At 52.5% G+C, this 21,263-nt stretch overlaps 2 protein-coding genes across 2 annotated transcripts; one reads left to right on the top strand and one right to left on the bottom strand.

The window, feature by feature from the left end:
- Nucleotides 1–3,484: 3,484 nt before the first annotated feature.
- On the top strand, nucleotides 3,485–17,229 carry LOC147412404 (olfactory receptor 14A16-like). Its single transcript, XM_086481395.1, has 5 exons — nucleotides 3,485–4,397; nucleotides 11,988–12,048; nucleotides 16,523–16,602; nucleotides 16,866–16,987; nucleotides 17,197–17,229. The coding sequence occupies exons 1-5, from the start codon at nucleotides 3,485–3,487 to the stop codon at nucleotides 17,227–17,229; spliced, it is 1,209 nt and encodes a 402-aa protein (XP_086337521.1).
- A 232-nt stretch (nucleotides 17,230–17,461) lies between these two features.
- LOC147412405 (olfactory receptor 14J1-like) lies at nucleotides 17,462–18,397 on the bottom strand. Its single transcript, XM_086481396.1, has one exon. The coding sequence runs from the start codon at nucleotides 18,395–18,397 to the stop codon at nucleotides 17,462–17,464; it is 936 nt and encodes a 311-aa protein (XP_086337522.1).
- Between the last annotated feature and the right edge of the window lie 2,866 nt (nucleotides 18,398–21,263).

Raw genomic sequence — 21,263 nt, forward strand, 5'->3', positions numbered from 1 at the left:
CTCTCATCGATGCTGTCTGGGACGTCTGTGACACACCTGTCCAGAATGGGAATTGCTTTCCTGTAGGTCCTGTGCTGTCCCTGCCAGCCTTGGCACCTCATGTAGCTCTGGGGGCCTGGACTTGAGCATGAAATGGAGTAGCTGCCCTGAATTCTGTCAGGCAACGTGGGGATGAACATGGGACAAATGCCATTATAGTCACTGGTGATCTAGTAAATCCAGCTGATGAAAAGAGAGAGATCTTGCTGTCCCTATGGCAGACGACTGCAATTGTTCATAGGATCAACTCTATAACCGGCCATGAGCATAATGAGCAGGAAAAGATTATTTTGGCCTTTAGAGGGCTGTCATTTCACTGGGCCAAAGGAATTTCAACCACGCTCATATATGATCCTTGAGATGTTGCCCTGTCTCTATGAACTTCTTCTTTAGAGCTTGTAGTTACCTGTGTGCCTCTTGCATCACCTCTGGCAACTCAGATGTGGCCAGGGTTTTGCATCTGAACCCCTCCCTCCTGCCTTTCACCTCCATGAATTCCCAGGGCAGCTGAGAAAAGACGCTCCCATGCAGGTGCCTATTTTGTGCAGAGCTGAAAAGAGGCCAGAGGTATCCCACCTCCTGAAGGTGTGTGGCAGGCATGGGAGGGAGCTGAGTCTCCTTCAAATGCCAGGAATAGAACGGCAGGGTGAGATGTCTCCATTGATTCAGCTGAATCTCTTCCCTCAGCAGGGGTAAAGGAGGTCCCTGCCTGTCACTGCCTGGGTATCCTGTCTGATAAAAAGACAAAAAATTTGATTTTTAGATGTAACTTTGTCTCTGAAAGCTTTTCTCTCCCCAGCTGAGGAATAGAACAACAATTATTGTCTCAGTCTGTTTGAGAGCAGGTTCCCCTGGAGCCCCAGGCTCGGCTGGAGGGAGCCCAGAGGGGGCAGAGAAAGGGCTGCCTTGGGCTGCTCCCCTGCTGCTGAGCTGGGCTGGGCTCCTGGGGTGGAGGGAGCTGCTGGCAAGTGGGCAGCGCTGCAGAGAGACAGCTCTGCCCAGGAGCAGCTCCTGTGCAAAGCGCAGCAGGGCTGAGGGCACTGCCTGCAGGCAGGGAGGGGAGAGGAGCCAGGCAGAGGGAGGTTAAAGGTAGTGTGGGTATAACAAGAGAAGAGAGCTCATTTGGAGAAAAACCTTCAGAGCCCAGGACATGGTAAGTCTCTGGCTGCAGGGCGATGCAGGTGCCTGGAACAACCTCCTGAAGCTGGCCCACCCCACAGCCTGCAGCTTCCCTGCTGCTCTGTCAGAGGGACAGGGCATGTTGGCTGCAGAGTGTGAAGCAGGGTGTGCAGCCAGGGGTGTCCAAGGCTGTTCTTCTGAGCTGGATCCGTGCATCCCAGCAGACTGGGTGCCGCAGCAGAGACTTTGTCTCCTGACAGGGTCAGCACTCAGCCTGCCCAGGGAGCTGACGACAGCAGTGCAGGGAGAAGCTGTGGGTGGAAGAAGCAGGTGGTGCCAGGAGAGGGTCCTTCTGGTTTCAAGAGGGTGTTGTGTGGGTCAGAGCTCCTCACAGCTCCTCATCACCCCAGGAGGTTTCTGAGGGCGCTTTTCAAGGGCAAAGCAGGGATCACTATAAAAGTAAGGGGTTCTCCTGGTTCTGTGTTTTCAGTTCCCTACTGTTAGGGAAATTGGGTGCAGAAAGGGCAAAGGAGCTCTCGTGCTTGCACAAGTCACTGAGACTCCTGAGCTGTAAGTGAGAGTCCCCAGTAGGTCTGACAGCAGCCCCCTATAGTGCCTTCAGTCACTCTTCTGCCTGTGGACAGCACCAGCATCACCTTTGCTGGACCCAGCAGTGTTGGTCTGACTTGCCCTTTTCCACCTGCAAACAGGAACATGAATCCAGCCAGTGCCCTGCAAGCAGTGTCTGTAGGGCCAAGGTGAGTGCACAGAGGTTGGGATGGGGTCTGTGAGCACTCACAGGGAAAAGGCATGGCACAGGGAAACACCTCCCAGAAGAAAAATCTCCAGGCAGCAGGGTTTTAGAGGAAACTAAAACCAGAAATGTTGAAGAAGGGAGAATTCAGAAAACCCCTGGTCATTCCCTCCAGTGCAGAGCCCTTCCTCTCAACCAGCCCCCTTGCCTCCTCTCCCACCCACCAAAGCCTCTGCCCTCTGGGCTCTGGGGGTCCAAGCCATGAAGCAGCTCCTCTGCAACCAGAGCTCCAGCAGAGCCGTGCTGCAGCTCTCCAGCCCCGTGCCCAGTGCCCTCTGCAGAGCACAGGGGCTGAGAGCAGCTGCCCGGCCATGTTGGGGTCTGGGCGGCGGTGTGGCCAGCTGGGGCAGGGGGACGCTGCCCTGCGTGTGCGGCTGCCTCTGCCCTGGCCTCTCTCAGCTGGACCCTCCCTGCATTTTCCCTTCTCTCAGTTATTTGCATTGTTCTCTTGTTCTTGCTGTCAGTCTCTCTGGGAATGGGAGCTTCATCTGCAGAGTCACACACTGATCTTGGGTGTTGTCCCATCCAGGTGTGTCCTTGGAACAAGTGTCCCAGCTGTCCTGTCACCTTCTAGGGTCTGGTCCATGCAGTCCGTGGAGCCAGAGTAGGAGCTGACTCTTCCTTTTTGAGATGCCATCTCTAGGTCACTTGGCTGTCTCCTTGAGGTGTCCTTGCCAGCTTTGGTCTGCCCTCCAGGATGCAAACCTGTCCCGTAGAACCTCTGTTTTATCTGAATGCCATGTGGAGAACAGAAAGATCTCACAAGTGTGGAAATACTGTTGGGTTGGTGAAATGATGCAAGAGTGTCCTTGGATAGAAGTGGGGTGCTGGGACCTTTAGAAAGAGTGGGACATTGAGTGGTGTGCACTGGATCCCTCTGCTCTCAGCAGGGTCGAGTTGCTTTTCATGGTAACATGGGATTGTGATCCTCCTCCATCTGAGAAAGGTGCAAGCCCAGGGCAGCTGGGAACAAGGCAGAGGGACAGACCAGCTCCCCTCACTCTGCACTACGACACACACAATCCTCCTGCCTCACAGGGCTCTTCCATTCTCTTCCAGTGTAGCAGAAGTGCTGAGGGTTTCTGGCATCCAGGAAAACTACCCAGGGGAAATGGGGGAGCTGTAAAACCCCCCCAAACCTCTCTGACTGCCTTCTGCCCTCCTGGTTCCTTGGCATGGGGAGTGCAGATGCTGACCAGCCCTTTTGTATTAGGAGTGCTTTCAGCTGACAAAGTCGAACCCCAGGACTGGTCTCTGCCCCCTCCATTCCCATGAACACCCTGCTGCAGGGCAGGGCTGACTCCTTGGCTGCCAGCAGGCCGAGTTCCTGCTCTTAATGAGACACCAACGGGAGTTCCAGCCACAGAGCTGAAGAAAGAGCTTCTAGAAAAGGTGTGTGAGTGTGTATAGTGGGGAGAGGGGGTATGGGAACTGGCTTTCATGTTTTAGAAAGTCTCCCCTAACTTAATATGTTTCCCTCCTTGAACAGTCCCCCACACCTGACAGCAGCAAATGTCCAACAGCAGCTCCATCACCCATTTCCTCCTGCTGCCATTTGCAGACACACGGGAGCTGCAGCTCTTGACCTTCGGGCTCTTCCTGGGCATCTACCTGGCTGCCTTCCTGGGCAACGGACTCATCATCACCACCGTAGCCTGCAACCATCGCCTGCACACCCCCATGTACTTCTTCCTTCTCAACCTCTCCCTCCTTGACCTGGGCTCCATCTCCGCCACTCTCCCCAAAGCCATGGCCAATGCCCTCTGGAACACCAGGGCCATCTGCTACTCAGGATGTGTTACCCAGCTCTTTCTGCTTGCCTTCTTGATGACAGCAGAGTATTGTCTTCTCACCGTCATGGCCTACGACCGCTACGTTGCCATCTGCAAACCCCTGCACTACGGGACCCTCCTGGGCAGCAGAGCTTGTGTCCACATGGCAGCAGCTGCCTGGGGCAGTGGGTTTCTCAATGCTGTGCTGCACACGGCCAGTACATTTTCACTGCCCCTCTGCCAGGGCAATGCTGTGGACCAGTTCTTCTGTGAAATCCCCCAGATCCTCAAACTCTCCTGCTCACACTCCTACTTCAGGGAAGTTGCAGTTCTTGTGGTCACTGTCTGTTTAGCATTTGGATGTTTTGTGTTCATTGTGGTGTCCTACGTGCAGATCTTCAGGGCCGTGCTGAGGATCCCCACTGAGCAGGGACGCCACAAAGCCTTTTCCACCTGCCTCCCTCACCTGGCCGTGGTCTCCCTGTTTGTCAGCACTGCCATGTTTGCTGACCTGAAGCCCCCCTCCATCTCCTCCCCATTCCTGGATCTGTTGCTTGCAGTTCTTTACTCGGTGGTGCCTCCAGCAGTGAACCCCCTCATCTACAGCATGAGGAACCAGGAGCTCAGGGATGCTGTGTGGAAAATCCTGACCGGTTGTTATTAGAAAGCAAAAAACTACCCACCTTCCTCTGTGTAGCAGTTGTCATGTAACTCTGTAGAGGCCCAACCTCTCATCTGTATTTTCTGGTGTTGATGGTGGCGTTTTACCAGTCATGATGTTGTATCCCACTTCTAATTCACTGTCTGCTTTTCTTTCCAGACGGAGAGGATGTGTAGAGGAAGAGCTGTGCTCCTTGTGTGTTTAAACAAAATACACAACATGGAAGTCCTGCGGGCACTTTTTTTTCCTGAGATCCTTGCTCCGTTTTGGAGCTGCAAGGAGAATTCCTGTGTGCAGAGGTGGAGGGGAAGAGAGTTCCCAGCATGACAGCTCTGCCAGGAAGCACTTGGTCTTCCAGAGCTCTTCTCTTTCCACTTCCACACTCTCCCTCTGAGCCCTTGGGTTGCTGTAAGGCCTGATGTCTCTGGCAGCTTGGTCACAGTCCTGCTGCATGCTAGCCCTGTGACCACAGGCAGGGACAGGCAATGGGCACTTCTCTGACACAGCTGGCCTCCGTAAGAGCAGTTCCATCATGAAAGGGGATCTCCTCAGGGCACTGCCTGAAAGCTTAGGTCTTCCTCCAAACTCACTCTGAAGAACAGATGACAACACCAGTGAACAGAGAAAGAGTGTGAGTGTACAGGGTGGGGGCAAACAGCAATGTCCTCGCACAGCCAGGCCTCCTGGGAGAGACCTGAAGGACCAGCAAAGCAGAGTCTGGTCTGTGCCTGTGCTCACTGGACACCCTGGGGAAGCTGCCTGTGCTGGTTTGGGCTGGGATAGAGTTAATTGTGCTCATTGTAGCTGGTATGGGACCTGTGTTTTGGATGTGTGCTGGCAACAGTGTTGATAACACAGGGATATTTTCTTTATTGCTTTATTGCTGAGCAGTGCTTGCTCAGAGTCAAAACTTTTCTGCTCCTCGCCCCACCCCACCAGCGAGTAGGCTGGGGGTGCACAAGGAGTTGGGAGGGGACACAGCCGGAACAGCTGACCCCACCTGACCAAATGGATATTCCATACCATGTGATGTCATGCTCAGCAATAAAATCTGGGGGTAGAAGAAGGAAGGGGGGGACATTCGGAGTGATGGCTTTTGTCTTCCCAAGTAACCGTCATGCATGATGGAGCCCTGCTTTCCCGGGGATGGCTGAGCACCTACCTTCTGATGGGAAGCATGGCTTGAATTCCTTCTTTTGCTTGGCTTGTGTGCACTGCTTTTGCTTTACCTATTAAACCACCTTTATCTCAAACCACGAGTTTTCTTACTTTTACCCTTCCGATTCCCTCCCTCATCCTGCTGCAGAGGTAGCGAGGGAGGGAACAGCTGTGTGGTGCTTAGTTGCCAGCCTGGGTTAAACCTCATGCCCTGGCGTAATCATCATGGAGGATCCCCATCACAATCACCATTTCCAGCACTGCCCTCTCACCTCAGCTCAAAGAGGTTCTTTATCCCGCCACAGAGGGACACTGAATGACCAGGTCAGACGTCCATGTTCACATTGTTCAGATGAGATGTAAGAATGCACATCATGTCCACGAGGTGAGATGAGCCTGAAGGAGCACAAACGCCATCAGCTGTTCCTGAGGATGCCATGAAGGCCTGTGGGACAGGCAGTGTCTCAGGGTCACTTCATGTTGACGGTAACGTCCCCTGGGAAACCACCGGAATGCAGCACTGGGGTGGGCTTCCTTGAACCCAAACATCCCTGCGTTCATTTCTCTTACCGTGGGGCATCTCAGATGAGTGCAGAGCAACTTGACACACTGCAGGGCTGAGGTGCCTGCCACCCTCTGGGAGAGGCTGCAGGAGGCCAGAGAGGCACTACAACTCCTGCCCTGCACTGCCTGTGTGTGTGTGAGGGAAGGACTCGTGCCTCTGAGCAGCCCTGTGGGTAAGATGAGTGCACGAGACCAGCTGAGATGTGCTGAGGGAGCTGGCAGATGCTATTGCTAACCCACTCTCCATCATCTTTGACAGGTCATGGTAAACAGGAGAGGTGCCTGAGAACTGGACGAAAGCCACTGTCACTGCAGTCTTCAAAAAGGGTAAGAAGGAGGATGTGGGGAAGTACAGAGCAGTCAGACACCCCTCCATCCCTGGAAAGGTGATGGAACAGCTCGTTCTGGGTGTCACCTCTAAACAGGGCAAGGAAAAGACGATTATCAAGAATAGTCAGCATGGATTCACCAAGGGGAAAACATACCTGACCAATCTCAGAGCCTTCTGTGAGGGCATGACTGGATGGGTGGAGGAGGGGAAAGCAGTGGATGTTGGCAGCCTCGACTTCAGCAAGGCTTTTGTCACTGTCTCCCACCACATCCTCACAGGGAAGTTTAGGAAGTGTGGGCTAGACGAGTGGAGAGTGATGTGGATGGACAACTGGCTGAAGGACAGAGCTCAGAGGGGTGTGCTCAGTGGTGCTGAGTCCAGCTGGAGGCCTGTGACTAGCGGTGTTCCCTAGGGGCCAGTACTGGGTCCTGTCTTATGCCTCCTATTGATCAGCGACCTGGATGAAGGGATGGAGTGCACCCTCAGCCAGTTTGGTGACAATACTAAACTGGGAGCAGTGGCTGACACGCCAGAAGGCTGTGCTGCCATCCAGCGAGACCTGGACAGGCTGGAGAGCTGGGCAGAGCAGAACTTCATGAGCTTCAACAAGAACAAATGTAGGGTCCTGCACCTGGGGAGGAATAACCCCATGCACCAGTACAGGCTGGGGGTTGACCTGCTGGAGAGCAGCTCTGCAGAGGAGGACCTGTGAGCTGTGGTGAACAGCAAGTCAACCATGAGCCAGCCATTTGCCCTTGTGGCCAAAAAGGCCAGTGATATCCTGGGGTGTGTGAAGAAGCGTGTGGTCAGCAGGTGGAGGGAGGTTCTCCTCCTCCTCTGCTCAGGCCACATCTGGAGTACTGTGTGCAGTTCCGGACCTCCCAGTTCAAGAGGGAGAGGGAACTACTGGAGAGAGTCCAGCTGAGGGTTAGTAAGATGATGAGAGGACTGAAGCATCTCCCCTACAAGGGAAGTCTGAGAGACCTGGGGCTCTTTAGCCTGGAGAAGAGAAAACTGAAAGGGGATCTTACCATCACTTATGAATATCTAAAGGGTAGGTGTCAAGGGTATGATGCCAGGCTTTTTTTGGTGGTGGCCAGTGACAGGACAAGGGGTAACAAGCACTAACAGAGCACAGGAAGTTCCACCTCAGCATGAGGAAAAACTTCCATGAAGGGTGACAGAGCATTGGAACAGGGAGGGTGTGGAGTCTCCTTCACTGGAGATATTCAAAACCGGCCTGGATGCGATCCTCCGTGACCTGCTTTAGGAAAACCTGCTTTAACAGGGGGGTTGGAGTACATGATTGTCAGAGATCCCTTCCAACCCCCACCGTTCTCCAATTCTGTGATTCTTTCTGCAGTAGCTAATAGGTCAGCCCTTGACTCCTGTCTGGGATACGTGCTTTTAGGCTCACCTCTGCCAGTATCTCTGACAGGCCAGCAAAAGCACGTTGATGGTGAGAATCCCTTTCCCTAAAAACCTGGTAGAGCCATCCAGGAAGAGGGCATGGATAGCGGTTGTCACAGCTCTTCTACTGTGGAGGGCAGCTTTGGGTGCAGTGTGGGTGAAGGTGGTAGGGTAGAAAACCACAAGGGAGGTGAGCAAGAGGAACTGTAGCAGTGCTGAGTAGAGAGGAAGGATCACCTTCACCAACCTTCTGGCAGTGCTCTTGCCTACTGCTGCCCAGGATGCTGTTGGCTACCTTTGCTGCAAAGGTGCAAAGCCGGGAGAGGACAAGGCTTTGGGGAGCCCTCACAGCCTTCCCACATCTTCTTGGGTATCAGCAAGAAAATGCTCTCCTCACTCTGCTCACTCTGTTGTGCATGATGGGAGGATGAGGGCCAACGGGCACCGCCTGAAAGAAGGGAGGAAATACTCTCCTCACCAAGACACTCAAGCACTGCAGCAGATCTCCCAGAGAGCCAGTTTTATATCTGTCCTTGGAGCTGTTCAAGCTCCAAATGAAGGAAGCCCTGAGCGACCTGCTCTGACTCCATAGCTGACCCTGCTGTGAGGAGCAGGTTGGCCTAGAGACCTCCTGAAGTCCCTTCCAGCAGGAATGAATCTGTACTTCCATCCCCCCCACATCTTGCCTTCCTGATGGAGGGAAATCATGCAGGTGCCTGCTGACCATTGACGTCAAACAAAGTCTGGTCACATGACCTGTGGCTTTCTTGTCCCACTCCCAGCATTGTTGCAGAGATGCAGGGCTGCTTGGCAGGTACCCCCAAACAGCCCTGATCAGCTCCATGGTGTCACCTTTGCTTTTCTTTTTCCCTCACTTTCTGGTCACCATTTCTTCCCTTTGACCATCCTTGTACCCTCCCATGCAAACTGCCCATCTCTGTTTACCCTTTCCTCCCTGCTCCTACTCTGCCTTGCTTTGGACCTTCCTTTGGTGTTCCTGAGCTGGACACCATGGGAATGTGTCCCTTGGTCAGCAATATCACTGAACAAGTGCCTCCTCTTATGATCTACAGTGCCCTGCAATTCCTCAGGCTGTTGTCTTGTCAGAGGCACCACAGGTCAGGGTGAGCCATCTGTGGGTGCAGATGAAGAGCTGGTCCAATGGTGCTTCACTGCGGGGGGACCTTGGAAATCTCCGGGGTTTGGCACTAGAAACCTCAGGAAGCTTTGTGAGGAGAAGTGGTGAGTCCTTTATGGGGGCAGAGTGAAACCATAGCTGAGCGCAGGCTAGGACTTGAGCAGCTCAGGAGTGACCCTGAGGAGAAGAGCCTGGGCACTATGAGGGATGCCGTAGGAGCCGGTGGTACACGCTTACCGTGTGGAAGGCCAGCTGCAGATGGGGCTGCAGAGACGGGGCTGATATTAGGGGGTGCATGGCCACCCAGACAAGGGACCTCTCATCCCCCTCGACTTGGCACTGGTGTGGCCACATCTGGATTACTGGAGTCTGGCTTTAGGGCTGCCTTGTCTGGAGGAATGGGTAGGAAACAGAAAGATTGCCGAGGAGATCTGCCAGGCTGGAGTTTGGAGCCTGTGTAGGGAGGATGAATGTTCTGGGCTTATTTAGCCTGCTGAAGTGGAGGCTCAGGACACTATAGGAGCAGTGTGCACCTGATTGAAGGGTGGTTTCAGAGATGATGGATCTTTTCTTGGTAGTGGGAAGAGAAGGAAACCTCCACAAAGTGCAGCTTGGAAGATTCAGACTAGAGGTGAGGAAAGAAGAAATGTCACTCCAAGGGTAGCCTTGTGGTGCAAGAGGTCACCCAGTGGGAGTATGGATCAGCCCATGGCATTGTGTTTCAAGGAATGGCCGGCTAGAGTGGAGAGACATGAGGGAAGGTGTAGAAATGGTGGGGTAAGAGCTAGGTGGGAAAGCAAGCAGGGTGTGAACAGCCTGAAGGGAAAGAGGGGCAGTCTTGGGGCAGGGTAGGACAGCCTGCAGTAGAGATGGCCAAGGGCTGTAGCAAGGCTGAAAGGTCCAAGAGGCCTGAGGTCTTGATCCTCTTGGCTAGAGCAGTTGCCTCTGCCAGATAGGCTGGTGAGATGGAACTTGGAGGGTGTCCAGAGGTGCCTTCACAGGGCTTGACGGTCAGGGCTTGGCCTTTCTGCTTCCTAAAGCAAAGCAAAGGGTTTTGTCAGCATTCCAGCCACCTGCACAGGGCCTTGGCCTGCCTGCAAGCATGGCCTCCAGTGATCTGCTCTAAGGAGGCCCTGGGGAGGCTTTGTCAGTAAGGGCCCTCAGGGGGGCCAATCAGGACTTCAAGGGACTTTGGGGTTTACTTCTGACTTTGACTTCTGGAGAGGTTTCGTCAGGCTTCTCTCAGTACCTGAGGGTCATGTAATGAGCCCCAAATGCCCTAACGAGCTGCTGATCTTTCTGTAACTTTCTTCACTATAGCTGGTTGGAACTGTTTCAGAGTGTAGTTCAGGAGGAAGTTTTCAATGTGCATCTAATAATTTTACTTTTTATTTTCAGGATTATACCTTATGCCTTTTCTGTCATAGAAGGAGTTAGAGCAGCATTCTCCAAGTGCTAATGCTCCAGAGGGTCTCCTCAGGAGGTCTGGACTGGTCGGAAAAGCATTTTTTTGAGGTCTGACACGGTATGGACAACCTTGCACCTCACGTCCCCAACCCCACCATTTTCCTCATTGTCCCCTGGAACCTGCATTACTTTTTGTGACATCAGCCTTCTCCCCTGCAGTCTGCAGCTGGATGTTACAGTTCCATTGCATCACCTCCCGCCTGCTCTCCTGAGAGACCTGGCTGCACATGGGCACAGAAGAACTTTCCTGATGTGCAAACAGAGTATAGTGGGGCATGATAAAGTTTCATGAACAATAAAACACACTCCGCAAGCACATGCTCCGCCCAAGCTGTCTCTAATGAGGTTGAACTTCCTACAAGCGATAATCTGATGAGAAATATTTGAGGCAGGTAGATACAAAATGACAGCTATAAACACAATGAAAGGGTTGACTAAATAGACAATTAGACTGTTGAAAGACGTGTAAGATTTTACTCCCTGAAGCTCAAAACAGCAACATAGGTGAGAGGCGTCCGAAGGAACAGATTAAGGGGAGGAGAAAGCTGGAGAATAATGGGAAGGGCCTTTTCCTGGCCAGTCTGCATCTGAAAAGATGACTTCAGAAATGGTCGTTGTATCCTGGACAGGTGCAAATATCTGAAAGATTAAAGAAATTAAATACACTGTAGATCAGTCAGATTAGTGGCAGTGAAGATACAGGGGAAGATGGATATTTCTTTGGAATATCCCTTTGGCAAGGTGATGGGATTGGCAGAGGCCTCTTGTGAGAGAGGAGAACCAATCTTTGAAAGAATCCAGAGATGCAATCCAGGGAACGCCAGGCTGTACGAGTTGACCTTGGGGAGGAGTGTGACATCCGTGAGAGTCCTCTTGGGTGAATGTTCACTACGAGAGTAACTGCCAACATGGACTCTCCAAGGGTCACTCGTGCCTCACCAACCTGACAGCCTGCACTTGTGCATGAGGAGATAAAAAGTGGCTGCCATTTGCCTCAGCTTCAGCCCAACCCTTGGCGTGGTCTCCCTCAACATTCTTCTACCCAAGTCAGGCCATTCCAGTGGGGATGGGCAGAGAAACAGATGAGTAAACACCAGTTGGATGATGAGGCTGAGAGAGCAGTGGTGAAGGGGTCAGACCCTGCCTGGAGGCCAGTGGAACACACTGGGGCAAGGTGGGGCAGCACAGGCGACCCTGCTGTGCCCTGGGCAGTTAAACATCTGTGCCCATGACCCAGAGGAGGCATCTCTCATCACACTTGTCAATGGCACTGAATGGAGAGGATCATTACTGTGGCCTAGGGATGCCATTGAGGGCCAACCTGACAGGCAGGAGGACTGTCCTGTCAGGACATTCATGAGCCACAAGAAGGACAAAGGGCAGATCCTGCACCTGGGACAGAATACCACCCTGCAGCTGCAGGGCCTGGGAGCTGCCTGGCTGGGGAGGAGCTCGGCAGAAAAGGCCCTGGTGGTGCTGGGGGACACAAGGCAAAGCACGATCCCACCGTGCAGCCTGGTGGCAAAGGCAGCCAGCAGTGTCCTGGAGTGTAGAAATAGCAGCCTTGCCAAAAGCGTGAGGGAAGTGATTGTCTCCCCATGCTCATCCCTCGTAGAGCACCAGGACACTGCTGTGTTAATTATTGGGCCTCCACTGTGGAAGGGAAGGGGAAAGGGAGCAGTTGGGTGTCTGCTGGGCTATTGGCCAGAGCCAGCCCAGCACAGCAGGGAAGAAGAGGTGTATAACTGGGAGCAAGTTGAGTGGAGAGTCATGGAGATGCTGAGGGGCTGGAGCACTTGCCTGGGAGGAGAAAGTGAGGGAAAGGGCCTTGTTCCAGCTGCAGAAGGGAAGGCCTTGGGAACCTCAGAGTGACCTGCCAGTCCCTGTGGGGAGGGTTTCAGGAAGATGCGGCCACACTTGTAACTGGTGCTGGGCAGGAGTGTAATAAGCAATAGTCAGAGTTTGAACTAAGGACATTCTTAGCCAGAGATAAATCTGAGAAAACTCACTAACAACTCAGTGTTATTAAGCAGGGATTATTTATTGTGGCGCTGGGCAGCACAGGGGATGGCTCTTTCCATTCGTGCGTGCCCAAACTTTAGGATTCTTGCCTTATAGTTACAGCTTTCGTGTTTATTCATTACATTTCTAAGAAAAGGTTGGGTTATTCTATTTATTTCCTGGAATTCATTAAGTTCCTCCCACAGTCCCGCCTCAGTCAGCCCAATTTATGACTCCTTTTGGGGGTCCTTAGTAGTCATTGGGGATGAAGGTCTGAGTCTTCCTCAGGGTTGAACTTGTCCTGTGGCGCATGCCCTGTACCATCCTGGGTCTTTTCCAATTCACAGAACCAGCTCTCTCTCGCTGCCCTCCGTATCTCTCCTGCTCAGCGCTTTGTGTTCCTTGAGCCCCACAGTCTGATCGGAGGATTCCACCTGATGTCCTTCGCTTGGCGGATTCAGCTTCATTCTTATCTTTATAGCATTAGTCAGTCAGCAATGGATCAGCATAAGGGTTAGTACAAATCGGCCTTCCTCCCTGTCTCTAAAGGCTGGTCAGCAGTTCTTTTCTAAAAGCTAATTTTCTAAAATCTCATTTTCTAAAGGCTAGTTAGCCATTCTTTATTACAATTCCCCCCCTTCCTTTGTTCCTTCTGCAAATTCTGTTGCAGACAGCTTACAATAAATCATTTTCTTCCCATGCGTTGGCAGTACCCATCATTACCAATGTCAACACATTACTAACCCTCATTCTGCCTGTGCAGTTTGAGTTTAGACGGTCCTATCAGCTCAGAAGTCCATCCTTGCTGAGGTGCTCTCTTCACATGGGAATAGTGAATCCAGGCCGGTCGTTCTTCTATCTTGATGGCTGTAAAAGTTGTTAACAACACTTGATACAGCCTACCCCATTTTTCTTGAAGGGGATCAGCTGCAAAATTTTTGATATAAACCCAGCTTTAGGGTTAAAAGTGTGTATCAGGTGGTCTAACCCTCTAGTTCTTTTTCCTAATACATTATTATTGATTTGCTTTAACTGCTTTCCCAAAGATATATAATTCTGCAGATAAGAATCTCCTATTTGATTCAGATCTTCCCCTTTATATCCAGCGTGATATGGCCTCCCATATAATATTTCAAAGGGGCTTAGTTATTCCTTAGCTCTTGGCTTTACAGGTATTCTGAGCAAAGCTATTGGCAATGCTTGATACCAACATAAGTTAGCTTCTTGACATATTTTAGCAGTTTGTTGTTTAATTAAATGATTCATTTTTTCTACTTGTCCCCTTGCTTGTGGCTTGTATGGAGTATGCAATTGCCAATCAATTCCCAATAGCTTGCTCACTTGTTGAAGAACTTCTGCATAAAAATGCGGCCCTCTATCTGAGGAAATGACTGTGGGAACTCCAAATCGAGATACTATTTCATTTAACAATACCTTGGCTACTTAAGGAAATGAGATATCCCCAGGCCATGGGATGCTGGAGGCTGTAGACAGAATGTCAACAAATCCCCCAAATTACATGCTACAAGAGAGGGAGGAGGAGGGATATCAAAGTGTCCTGGGTTACAGTGTAAAATGTGACAAAAGGAAAAAAAAAAATATTCTATGACCATCTTCAGGAGCTGTTGAGACCAGGTGGGGCGGTGCTCCCTGCCTCCCCCCTCTGGACTATCTCCTGTTCATGGGCACAACAATGCCTTATCGCCTGACCCATCAGTAACTCCCTCCTGGGCTATCTCCTGTTAATGGCCCATCAAGGAACTGCCTCACGACTCCCCATCCCATTGTGAGATGCTCCGCCTGGGGAGGGGGGGGAAGGAGCCAAGCAGTCCATGCCAAATAAAAACGGAGATTTTGAACACCCTAGCAGCCTTTCTTCCACTGGATTCCCAGAGGAGCTTTTCCCCCCATTGGAGTTCCAGAGGACAAGAGCTACCTACCTACCACTGGACCTTCGGAGGAAGACCAGACTCTTTTACCTGATCGCTGCTTCCACAGAACTACATCCATCGCTTCAGGAGGACTGCAGCCAGCATCTTATCGGACTGCTACTGACACCCTAACAGGGTGTCAGGTTGTATTCCTGACTCTGTCAGTGTAAACCAGTGGGTTGTTTGTTTTTCCCTGCCTTGTGTTATATATATATATATATTAGTAAAGAACTGTTATTCCTATTCCCCATATCTTTGCCTGAAGGCCCGTTAATTTCCAAATTATAATAATTTGGAGGGAAAGGGGTTGCACTTTCCATTTCAAGGGAGGCTCCTGCCTTCCTCCACAGACACCTGTCTTTTCAAACCAAGACACAAAGCTTTCAGGATCCTGGGGAAGATTTAAGGCCTCCAAGAAAGGAGCTGAAGATCACAGTTTTGCTCCCCCCCTTTCACTCATTGACACCCAGAAACTTCACCTGCTTTTCCTCCGTTTCCTCCCAAAGCCTGACCAAGTGATGGCAAGAAAGGAAGCGGAAAGGCCCTAGGACTTGGAGGGCCACGGTGTCATTTCATAGTCCAAGCCATTGAGAGCCAAGGCGGGAAGTGAGTCTGCAAGTCTGAATCCACAAGGTCCATGGCCATGCAAGGCTGTGTCTATGGCCATGTCTGGAGAGCACGACACCTACAGCAGAGATGAAGCTGGGGCTGAAACTCAGGCCTGGCTTCAATGGCCTCCTGGGCTGATGGAGAGAGGTGTGGGTTGGAGGCCCCAGGGGAGGCTGGTCAGGGACAGGAAGGTCTGTGGATGCTCTCAGGGCCCTGTCCCTGCCCCATGGGATCCCACCTGCCAGTGCCCTCCACAGCCCATATTCTCATTCCCTGATATACAGGGTCTGTGCTCTGCTCTTCTCCTTCTCCACATCCTTCCCGATCTGGGAGACCACCATTTCCAGCCACTCCAAACAAGGCTGGCACTGGTCTTCCCATCCATGACCAGCTCTTCCTCTTTTGGGAGCACCAGGTCCAGGCCAGCATTACACTGGTTTGCCCATTTGGCGTCAGGAACTTCTCCACAAGCCCCCTGACTGTTTGCATCCTTGAGAACTGGTCCCGTGAATACCAAGGAGGTTGAGTCCCCAAATAACTCATGTTCTGTGATCTATAGACTTCCTCAGGACATTTGTATGAGACTTTCTCCATTTCTCACCCTGACGCCATGACCTGTAACTCTGTCCTGGGTCTGGCTGGGATGGAGTTAATTTTCTTCACAGTCGCCCTTATGGAGCTGTGCTTTGGCTCTGTTACTGACACAGCGCTGATAACACACCAGTGTTCTGGTTACTGCTGAGCAGTCCCTACAGAGCTCTTTTTCACCCCCTTCCCTCACAGTAAGTAGGCTGGAGGTATCCCACAAGCTGGGACAGCTGACTCAAAATGACCAGAGGGATATTGCATACCATAGGATGCCATGCTCAAGAAGGAAGGATGAAAAGGACATTTGTGGTCATGGTGTTTGTCTCCCCACAGCACTGATACCTGTGATGAAGCCCTGTTTTCCTGAAAATGGCTAAACCCCTGCCTGCTTGTGGGAAGTAGGGAATGAATTCTTCATCTTGCTTTACTTGCACACACAGATTTTGCTTCACCTCTTAAGCTGTCTTTGTGTTGACCCAGGAGTTTTACTGATTTATCACTTCTGATTCTCTCCCCCATCCCGCTGGGGGTGTAAGGAGGGAGTGAGCAATTGATTCTGGGTGTTTAGCTGAGCATGAGCCAGCAGTGCACTTTGATGGCAAAGGCCAACAGTGTCCAGGGAACAGGGCAGAGACTGGGCCCCTCTCTTCTGCACCATTGCTGCCTGCTTCCTTCAGCACAATGCCTGGCTCTGCCCTGGGAGCACCCTTTGGCTGCCCCCACCCTGTCCACACACCACTTACCTCTACTTGCATTTTCCTTTCCTGGGCTCTTTCCAGCCCACCTCAGCCCCTCCTCACCTCTCCCCACCTGCCCTCACCTTTTCCCTGCCCTGCCCCAGCACAGCAGCCCAGTCTGGACTGGCCCCATAAAATTGTCACCCCAGGGTGCGGCAGAGCTCTGGGCACTCCCCTCCACAGCCCCAGCCCCACTGACGGGGACAGGAACTCCTCGGGGACAGACAGGGTGGTTCAGGATTCCCTTCAGCTCCAGGGCTCAGGTGAGACATGAGGAGATGGAGGCCATCATCCCCCTTTGTCTGCTGCTCATGTCTCCAAGAGATCCTTATGGCCCACTGCCAGCAGCCCCTCTGGGTCAGCCCTTCTCCCCAGCACAAGACTCCAAGCCCGGTGGCTCCCCAGACTGCTCCTGCAGCCCCAGTGACAGAGCAGCCTGCCCCAACCTGCTGAGTGGAGAAATCAGCATCTTTTTAACATTTATTGCCCTCATAATTACAGAATTCCTCCTTTTCTCTTGTCCAAGGTTGTCCCTGCCCTCAGAGAGACTTTCCACAGAGAACTGTGTCCCTGATGGCCCAGCTGGCTACTCCTGCTCCCTCCACATGCCCACCACATGGCCCCAAGCTTGTGGTGCTGCTCTGCAGGGTGAGGGTGTTCAAGGGTCCAAAAGCCATGGCAGATCCCTGTGGATCATGGACTGTGTCCAGGGTCACTGGGCACCCACAGGTCAAGTCTCAACACTGGCCCATTCCTAACACATCACCCCGTACACTCCTCCCCTGAGCCCGTGGAGAACCCAAGCACAGCAGCACGGCCTCATGGCAGGTGTTTCTTCCGCCTGTTCCTAACTGCAGCTTTGGAAGAAGACCTCCAACCTCCAGCATTGAGCACTGAGGAAATGCCCTTTTATTACAAAGATACAGCACAGCAGATCAGCTGTACCATCGGGCCAGACACACATCCAAAGGCGTCAGGGTCAGACAGGCTGGGTTCCTGCCTTTGGAGAAGTGGAGTGGCTTCCGACATTCCTGAGCAATGACAGTTCTCCTGGGTGAAATGCCCAAAGCACAGGAGGTTGCTGAGATAAAGGGAAATCACTTGTGAAGAGCCATGGGCAGCTCATTGCTGCTGACATGCAAGTGATTGAAAATGTTTCCTCAGGGCATCCTTGAGCTCCTGGTTCCTCATGCTGTAGATGAGGGGGTTCACTGCTGGAGGCACCACTGAGTACAGAAATGACACCACCAGATCCAGGGATGGGGAGGAGATGGAGGGGGGCTTTAGGTAGGCAAACACGGCAGTGCTGACAAGCAGGGAGACCACGGCCAGGTGTGGGAGGCAGGTGGAAAAGGCTTTGTGGCGTCCCTGCTCCGAGGGGATCCTCAGCACGGCCCTGAAGATCTGCACGTAAGACACCACAATGAAGATAAAGCTGCTAAAGCCTAAACAGACACTAACCACAAGAAGTCCATCTTCACTCTTGTAGGAGTGCGAGCAGGAGAGCTTGAGGATCTGTGGAACTTCACAGAAGAACTGGTTAAGGGCATTGCCCTGGCAGAGGGGCAGTGAAAATGTGTTGGCCGTGTGCAGCAGAGCAGTGAGAAACCCAGTGCCCCAGGCAGCTGCTGCCATGTGGACACAAGCTCTGCTGCCCAGGAGGGTCCCGTAGTGCAGGGGTTTGCAGATGGCAACGTAGCGGTCGTAGGCCATGACGGTGAGAAGATAAAGCTCTGTTGAAATGAGAAAGAGAAATAGAAAGACTTGGGTAACGCATCCTGTGTAGGAGATGGCCCTGGTGTTCCAGAGGGAATTGGCCATGGCTTTGGGGAGAGTGGTGGAGAGGGAGCCTAGGTCAAGGAGGGAGAGGTTGAGGAGGAAGAAGTACATGGGGGTGTGGAGGTGGGGGTCACAAACTACAGTGGTGATGATAAGTCCGTTGCCCAGGAGGGCAGCCAGGTAGATGCCCAGGAAGAGCCCGACGGTCAAGACCTGCAGCTTCCGCGTGTCTGCAAATGCCGTGAGGAGGAAGTGGGTGATGGAGCTGCCGTTGGACATTATTTCACTGCAGGAATGAGAGACTGTTGAAAGAGGAGAAGACATTGACAAGTGACGACAGATTTCTCTGAGCCAGTCTTATGTAATTTCTCACTGATATCCCTCACAATGACTTCTCTTACTTTTGGGGGAACTTCTTTCATTTCCTTTTTATGAGGTCAGGATTGACGAGCAGTGGCTCTGCCCATGGGCTCCAGAGAAGTCAGACCTGTGCTATTGCAGTGGTGTCAAACAGCCCGTGCATTCGATAGGTGTTCCTGGCAATGGGTGCCTTCAGTCCAGTGAGAGGTATTTGTCTCAGTGACCATGTGACAATTGTCCTTATTTATTCCAGTGCGATGAAGTCAGCATCCAGACCAGCTGTGTCTGAGAGGGAAGAGCCCAGGGAGGGACCCAGCCCTTCCAACTCTGCTCTCCTGAACGACAAATCTGGGTCGGAATCACTCACGGCAGACACAGAACCTTTCTGACAGCCATTTTCCATCTCCAGGCTCTCTCCAGACATGCTAACAGCAGCATGCCTGTGGGGGAGAATGGGGTTGTCACTCCACTCCCATCCTCCCCTGCTAAAGTGCCTCCAGCATGGGGGAAGGGGACTTCAAGCTCCTCACCCTAGGGAGATGCTCAGTTGCTTGAAAGACAGTGCCCAGCATCTCCTGAAGGGAGACTCAACCTGTTTCCAAGTCTCACACTGCATTGCCCAGAGGCCCCCAGGAGCAGTGTCTCAAATGAATCTGAGATACTTCAACAATCGCCCCAAACCCCAGGGCTTTGAAAAGCAAGAAAAGGAACAGCTGGAATAGGAGAAAAAAATGCAGAGCAGTACCCTGGTCATTCTGCAAATAATGACCAGGAGAGAAAGACAGCTGGCACATGGGAAAGCCTTCTCATTACACAGCAAAGCACAGCACCTCCACGTTGATGACACCTCAGGACGGTTGCTCTCAGTCCCTTTTCTCTGCAGAAGGAAAAGGTTTCTGTGTCAGGAGAGACGCATCTTTGCTGGGGATCTGTCCTTCCACCCACAGCTTCTCCCCACAGCTCCATGAGGAGGTCCCAAAGCAGGATGACTTCTGACTCTGGCTGATGACAGAGTTCCTGCCCCTGGTCAGAGCCCCCCTGGGTGAAGAGGTACTTCTTGGAAGGACAGCCCTGGACAACCTATGCTGCACACCCACCTTCACACCCTCAAGCCATCCCCACCGGGTTTCACACCCCACAGCCATCCCCACCAGAAGGCAGCCGTTATGCCCTGTCCCTCTCACACTGCACTAGGCAAGCCCTGCTCTGCAGCCCGTCTTCCTCTTCTACATCACAGACAGATCCCAGAGGTTGGACACATTCAGCAGATCCTGCAAGGAGCCACCATCACATTGCCCTGCACCCAGAGACTTACTGTGTCAGAGGCTGGGAAGAGTTCTCCTCCAGTGAGCTCTCAGCCATCCTCCCACTCTCCTCTGCCTTCAACCTCTCTCTGCCCCGCTCCTTTCTCCTTGGTGCCCTCAGGCAGCCCCCTCAGCCCTTCTGCGCTTTGCAGAGCAGCTGCTGCTGGGCAGAGCTGTCTCCCTGCAGCTCTGCCTGCTTGCTAGGAGCTCTCTCTGTCCCAGGAGACCAGCCCTGCTCAGCAGCAGAGCAACAGCACAAGAACATTTTAATGATGTCTCTGGTTGTTTTGGTGCCAAGGCTGTGAAACTAAGACACTGAGGGGAAGATGAGGAAACATCTGGAGGAGTCAAAGTCTGATGCAAAGTCCAAAGTTTCTTGGAGCACTAATGGGTTCCACTGAGGGACGTTACTGACAAAGCCTCCCTGGGGGCTGGTTAGAGGAGAAACCTGGATTCAGTGAGGACAGGTAGGCAAAGGCAAGGTGAAGGTGGCTCTGATGCTCAGTAAGGCTTGGTGTGCTTTAACAAGCCAAAAGAAAGCCCTGACTCCCCAGCCCCTGTAATGCAGACCCTGTCCCTCACCCATTCCTCGGGGTTCTTCCTGGGGCAGGGTGATGTGGGGATGTGCAGTGCCAAGGGCAGGGCCAAGGTCCTCTGCTTCTGGGGTTGTTCTGGGTGGGCTGAGGAGACACTGAGGTGCTGGTGCCGTAAGGTGAAGGGGTGTTCTGGTAGGCCTTGGGTGCTGAGACAGCAGCCCTAGCCAAGGGCAGAAAGACCTCAGCTCTCTTGGGGGCTTTTTGTCTTGCTAGAGCCCTTGACCATCCACCACAGGATGTCCTACAGTGTCCCACAGCTGCGCTTGCCATTGCACCGTGCAGATCAGACTGTCATCACGAGAGGCCTGAGCAACGCCTGAGGGACATGTTCTCCCTTCCCAGAGGCTGGAGGTCAGGACCTGTAGCCTTCATGGAACACCCCCAGGTTTCCCCAGCATCAGAGCCACCTTTCCCTTGCCTTTGTCTGCTTGGGACGAAAGGAGCTCCTGGCAAGAGGGCAGTGCTGCCAAGAGCTCTGCAGTGTCCCTCTTCTCCCAGAATCACAGAACCAAGGAGGCTGGAAGGCAGCCAGCCGCCACCTTTTCTGGGCTTCGCCTTCATGCTTGGTTTTAGCCAGCAGCTCCTTTCTCAACCATGCCAGCCTCCTGCCATCTTTATGAGAGAGACTTCCAGCATATCAAGGTTGTTTATTCTGTATTGTGAAGAGGAGATCCTTGAGCATCAAACAGCTCTCTGCTCCCTTCTTGTCTACAGGGCTGTAGCCCATGTGTTCTTCTAAAATAGTCTCTCAGCAGGCGAAAGTCTGATATTTTGTAGCCCTGCTCTTTGCCTTCTTCCCCTTTCTCTGGATTGTCCATTCTACCGTCTCACCCCAGACTTTCAAATTCCTACCCTGCACTTTCTTGTTTGTAAATGTTTTGGGTT

This window comes from Leptosomus discolor, unplaced genomic scaffold (assembly GCF_034619465.1).
Source record: "Leptosomus discolor isolate bLepDis1 unplaced genomic scaffold, bLepDis1.hap2 HAP2_SCAFFOLD_41, whole genome shotgun sequence".
Taxonomy (NCBI): domain Eukaryota; kingdom Metazoa; phylum Chordata; class Aves; order Leptosomiformes; family Leptosomidae; genus Leptosomus; species Leptosomus discolor.

What these genes read in the sequence shown, in the direction of transcription:
- LOC147412404 (XM_086481395.1), top strand. Translation starts at nt 3,485, where the DNA reads ATGTCCAACAGCAGCTCCATCACCCATTTCCTCCTGCTGCCATTTGCA. An exon ending in TGTGTGGAAAATCCTGACCG is followed by an intron (nt 4,398 to 11,987) that starts GTTGTTATTAGA and finishes CCCACCGTGCAG; the next exon opens with CCTGGTGGCAAAGGCAGCCA. An exon ending in ATAGCAGCCTTGCCAAAAGC is followed by an intron (nt 12,049 to 16,522) that starts GTGAGGGAAGTG and finishes TCCCCTCCACAG; the next exon opens with CCCCAGCCCCACTGACGGGG.
- LOC147412405 (XM_086481396.1), bottom strand. Translation starts at nt 18,397, where the DNA reads ATGTCCAACGGCAGCTCCATCACCCACTTCCTCCTCACGGCATTTGCA.